Source organism: Bison bison, unplaced genomic scaffold (genome assembly GCF_000754665.1).
Source record: "Bison bison bison isolate TAMUID 2011002044 unplaced genomic scaffold, Bison_UMD1.0 scf7180017864302, whole genome shotgun sequence".
Taxonomy (NCBI): domain Eukaryota; kingdom Metazoa; phylum Chordata; class Mammalia; order Artiodactyla; family Bovidae; genus Bison; species Bison bison.
Genome location: NW_011494874.1, coordinates 1,716,423 through 1,721,697, shown reverse-complemented (window position 1 = coordinate 1,721,697; position 5,275 = coordinate 1,716,423). Strand labels below are relative to the sequence as shown.

The 5,275-nt window shown below is 43.9% G+C and overlaps 1 protein-coding gene across 1 annotated transcript; it reads right to left on the bottom strand.

Moving 5' to 3' along the window:
• Window positions 1–458: 458 nt before the first annotated feature.
• On the bottom strand, window positions 459–5,269 carry HSP90AA1 (heat shock protein 90kDa alpha (cytosolic), class A member 1). Its single transcript, XM_010851342.1, has 10 exons — window positions 5,066–5,269; window positions 4,610–4,976; window positions 4,158–4,291; window positions 3,551–3,871; window positions 3,214–3,379; window positions 2,847–3,037; window positions 2,591–2,738; window positions 2,164–2,432; window positions 1,542–1,875; window positions 459–1,262 (listed from the first exon to the last, which is right to left on the bottom strand). Exons 1-10 carry the CDS (start codon window positions 5,225–5,227, stop codon window positions 1,153–1,155), a joined length of 2,202 nt encoding a protein of 733 aa, XP_010849644.1. The 5' UTR covers window positions 5,228–5,269; the 3' UTR covers window positions 459–1,152.
• Window positions 5,270–5,275: the final 6 nt, after the last annotated feature.

The following is a 5,275-nucleotide window of genomic DNA, read 5'->3' as shown; positions in this document are numbered from 1 at the left end:
GTCGACACGACTGAAGTGACTTAGCAGCAGCAGCAGCAGCCTCCCGGACACACCTTTCCTGAGGCTCAGTAAAGAACCAGAGAACAAGCAGCAGAGATGGCTTCAGGTGGGAAGGCGTTCAGCAGCTGTGGTTCGTGAGGGCCAGGCAGTAAAAGGGGAGTACTGCATATCCCCCGTTTCACCAATACCATCAAAGTGCAGCTTAGACACTGAAATCCTACAGCACAATGTCATTAGAAAATCTAACACGTGGACACAGAAGCAGCAAGTTCCATTCTCCTGTGTCTTTTAAGCAGAGGCTCACCCCACACATGTGGCCTGAGCACCCTAAGGTTGCAGCAGTAAGGCTCTAGGGAGGCCACACCACCCACCTGCTTCCTTGACTCTCCTAGGGAAGAGGTGCACACCTCATGTTTTACATTCTGGGACCACCCCCACAAATAAGACATCACACATCATTTCTTTTAATTCATCTGTATTTGTTACAACTTTTTGAAGCAGAATGTGACTTGAGCACTACATTTCCATTCACAAAACTTGCTCCAAGTTACCTTTCCAGCGGCTTTACAACATGCCTGGGCAGGCTTATAATTTTGCTACTCTAAACAATATTTTTCTTTGGAAAACAAGCCCTATGTATGGACAATGACTCCAATCAAGTTGGTTCAGCTTAACACACTAACTTCTAGAGGCCTGGCACATGCAGTCATAACTACAGGGGATGGAAGCTTTACAAAGTATATCCCAGAAGATGAAAACTTGCTGTGACAAGTGTTTCTTTTAAACATCAAGGTATATACTTCAGAACATTTCAGTGACAGAAAATTTTGGTCTACTAAAGAATCTGCTTGATAGCTAAACACTTCAGACCACAAAGTTAACAGAGGTTACATACACACCTTACAACAAACGGCAACTACTTCCATGTGTTAAAATAAGCCAACATGAAACTAGGAAACAACAACTAGCTCTGCTTTAGTGCTAAAAGTATCACAGTATCACACTTAGTATAAAGAAATCTTATCCTCCCCTTATGCAGTTATCATGCCATACAGATTTTTAAATGTTAACAAAAATAAAGAAATACTTGAAAACACATTGGAGGGAATGGAGACAGAGCGCTGAACACAGCCGAGCGACCCTCGGCAGCACTCAGTCCACTTCCTCCATGCGGGACGTGTCGTCGTCTCCTTCCAGGGGTGGCATTTCCTCAGTGACCTCGGCGCTGCTGTCATCAGCAGTGGGGTCATCCTCGTCAATACCTTAAAGGAAACAAAAAACACGCATTAGGCTTCTTAAAGCCACATAATTAGTCCAACACTACAGCTTCATCATACCCACTCTCAAGGCTGCGCGAACTACAAGGTACGTGACGGAAAATGCTTACTTACCCCCTTTTAACTCATGTGACTTCAGCGTTTCACAAATGGAACAAGAGACCCCAACTTGTTGAAATTGCTGAAAGTTTACCCTTTTCAACAGTCACGTGTTTGGGTTTTTTTCTTCAATGGTATTACACATAGCACTCGCGTAAGGCTTACCGAGACCAAGTTTGATCATCCTGTAGATCCTGTTGGCATGTGTCTGGGGATCCTCCAGACTGAAGCCAGAAGACAGGAGAGCTGTTTCGTACAGCAGGATGACCAGATCCTTCACAGACTTGTCATTCTTGTCAGCCTCTGCCTTTTGCCTCAAGGTCTCAATGATGGAATGGTCAGGGTTGATCTCCAGGTGCTTCTTGGCAGCCATGTAACCCATCGTGGAGTTGTCTCTCAGGGCTTGCGCCTTCATGATCCGTTCCATGTTTGCTGTCCAGCCGTATGTGCTTGTGACAATGCAGCATGGGGATGTCACCAACCGGTTTGACACAACCACCTTTCATCAGGAAAAAAAAAGTATGTAGTGATAACTGGGCATAGAGATGTTCTAGTCTCAGTACTTGATACCAGGTTTATTTGAATATTTAAGGAACTTGAGTATTAATGAATCAGAAATACTATTTGCGAATACTATTACAAATCCGAAGCTTTAAGCTCCTTTTAAGTTCGCATGTCTTTAAAAATCTTAAGGACTATGTATATGTGACTTGTTCAAAAGACACCTAACACCCCTAAGAAGGGTTAGTAACCAAAAAATAAAAGAAAAAAAAGACTATTCACACACCTTTTCAACTTTCTTCTCCAAAATGTCCTTCATGATTTTGCAGAGGTTTTCAAACTTTGTCTTTTTCTCTTCTTGTTTCTTTTTCTCTTCCTCATCTTCTGGAAGTTCCAGGCCCTCTTTGGTGACTGACACTAAGGTCTTCCCCTCAAACTCCTTCAGCTGCTGCACACAGTACTCATCAATGGGCTCGATCATGTAGATCACTTCCAAGCCGTGCTTCCGGAGGCGCTCCACGAAGGCAGAGTTGGCCACCTGGTCCTTGGTCTCACCTAAGAAGCCAAAGTTTTAGATCTTTTAACAGCAATCTATTTTTGTTAGATTAACACCTACTAAATTACGTGTACCACCACACGGGCAGAAGACACACGCAACTGTTCCCATGGGATCACACAAAGATCGACGGGCGCATTTACTGCCTGTAAGTTACCTGTGATGTAATAGATGTGTTTCTGGTTTTCCTTCATTCTTGTGCAATAGTCCTTGAGAGAAACCATCTCATCACCAGAAGCAGAAGTATAGTACCTCAACAGCTCTGAAAGCTTCTTCCGATTTTGAGAATCTTCATGTATTCCAAGCTGAAAGACATTGTTAGCTTTAAGAAGACTTTCTCTGTGTTCAAATTATTTCAAATGAAAAATCAGTTTGATTACTACTCATAATAGTCAAATGTGTTTCTAACCAACCTTAATATTTTTAGAGAACTGCTCATAAAACTTCTTGTAGTTCTCCTTATCTTCTGCCAGTTCAGTGAAGAGTTCCAAGCACTTTTTGACCAAATTCTTCCTGATAACTTTCAAAATTTTGCTTTGTTGCAACATCTCACGGGAAATGTTCAGAGGAAGATCCTCAGAATCCACCACACCTCTAATGAAATCTGAAAAACAGACCAAATGCAACCAGTCACTCCAAAGACAAAAACTGACAAATTTGTAAACCCAAAAATCCAAAGATGAACGATTTCCCCCATGTTTAGTTTAAAAACCAGAGTTGACAAGATGAATCACTCAGACCAATAACACTCATCGTTCTTTGTATCAAGACTATACTTACTCAGGTATTCAGGGATTAGCTCCTCGCAGTTATCCATGATGAATACTCTGCGAACATACAACTTAATGTTGTTCTTCTTCTTTCTGTTTTCGAACAGGTCAAAAGGAGCTCGTCTTGGGACAAAAAGAAGGGCTCTGAATTCCAACTGTCCTTCAACTGAAAAATGCTGTAAAAACAATCAAGATTAACATAGGGCAAACAACTTAAACCAACAAAAAGCCCCATATATTACAGAGTTACCTAACAATGACTCCGGGCAAAGCATGGGGCATCGGGGAACAGAATGCTGCCTCAAACATGTGCAGGGATGGTAGTTTTGAAGCACTTAGTCACTCACCTTGACCGCCAAGTGATCCTCCCAATCGTTGGTCAGGCTCTTGTAGAACTCTCCATACTCCTCGTTAGTGATGTCATCAGGGTTTCTGGTCCAGATAGGCTTTGTCTTGTTCAGCTCTTCTTGATCGATGTACTTCTCCTTGATCTTCTTTTTCTTCTTCTTGTCCCCGTCCTTCTTCTCTTCCTCCTCTTCATCTGAGCCAACATCTTCTATCTCGGGCTTGTCATCAGACTCCTTTTCTTCTTTCTCCTTCTCTTCCTCTTTGTCTTCCTTCTCTTCTGCTTCATCATCACTAACTTCTTTATCACGTTCCTTTTCCACCTTCAAAGGAGGACAAATCTTGTCACCTCTCCATCACAAAACCGGGGGAAAAAAGCTAAAGGAGACTGCAGCACTTACACCAACGCCACCTGAGAAACACTAGTAGCCAGGAAGCCACTCACCAATTTCTGAAGGATCTTAACAGTTCCGGGAACCTTGACAAGAGTCGAACCACCAGCCCAGGAATTAATGCAAGTTTGGATCTCTTATGAAAAGCACTAAGGACTAACAGGGTTTCAGTTCAGTCACTTTAGTAACCTACATATACAGGATACATGGAACTCACAAAAAGAGTGATGGGATAGCCAATGAACTGAGAATGCTTCTTCACAATCTCCTTTATTCTCCGCTCCTCCAGGTACTCAGTCTGGTCTTCTTTCAGATGCAGAATAACCTTTGTTCCACGTCCCATTGGTTCTCCTGAAAAGAAAGTCCAGAGATTGAGTCCAATTTCAATCACAATGGCCTGATCAAGGCAAAAAAATAAAAATACTATTTCGCTCTCCCGGGCAGTTATCCGAAAAGTCTACGAAGCAGAAGCTTGCGGTTACAACTGGGAAGAGTCTGAGGGCAGTTAACGGCCTTGCCCAAGATAAACAGCCACAACTGCATGCTATCACCCTCCAGAGAAACAGGTTTTAAAAAGGAAAAGGAAAAAAAAAAAACAAAACTACAAACTTCATCCCTCCTTTGGGGTTCCAGTGCCTACAGCACCCCACCCTGTTCTCGGGTGCCTACCTGTGTCAGTCCTCACTGTGAAGGACCCTCCTGCAGAAGACTCCCAAGCATACTGCTCATCATCGTTATGTTTGGTGATGACGGTCACTTTCTCAGCCACCAGATAGGCTGAATAAAACCCGACACCAAACTGGCCAATCATGGAGATATCAGCGCCAGCCTGCAAAGCCTCCATGAACGCTTTGGTCCCGGACTTGGCGATGGTGCCCAGGTTATTAATCAAATCGGCCTTGGTCATCCCAATGCCGGTGTCCACGATGGTGAGGGTTCGATCTTGCTTGTTCGGTATGAGATTAATGTGCAGCTCTTTCCCAGAATCTAACTTACTGGGATCGGTCAAGCTCTCATACCTGATCTTGTCCAGGGCCTATTTAAAAAGATGACACGTGATGACGCACAACATCCCCCCTAAAACAATCCCCTTTCAAACACCCCAATCCACATTGAGAGACTTACGTCGGACGAGTTTGAAATCAGCTCCCTCAGAAAAATCTCCTTATTCGAGTAGAAAGTGTTGATGATCAGCGACATCAACTGGGCAATTTCCGCCTGGAAGGCGAAAGTCTCCACCTCCTCCTCCTCCATCGGCTGGTCCTGGGCCTGGGTCTCCTCGGGCATCTGAGGGAGTACGCGCAGCCCGTGAAGCCACCGGCCGGACCCCTCCCC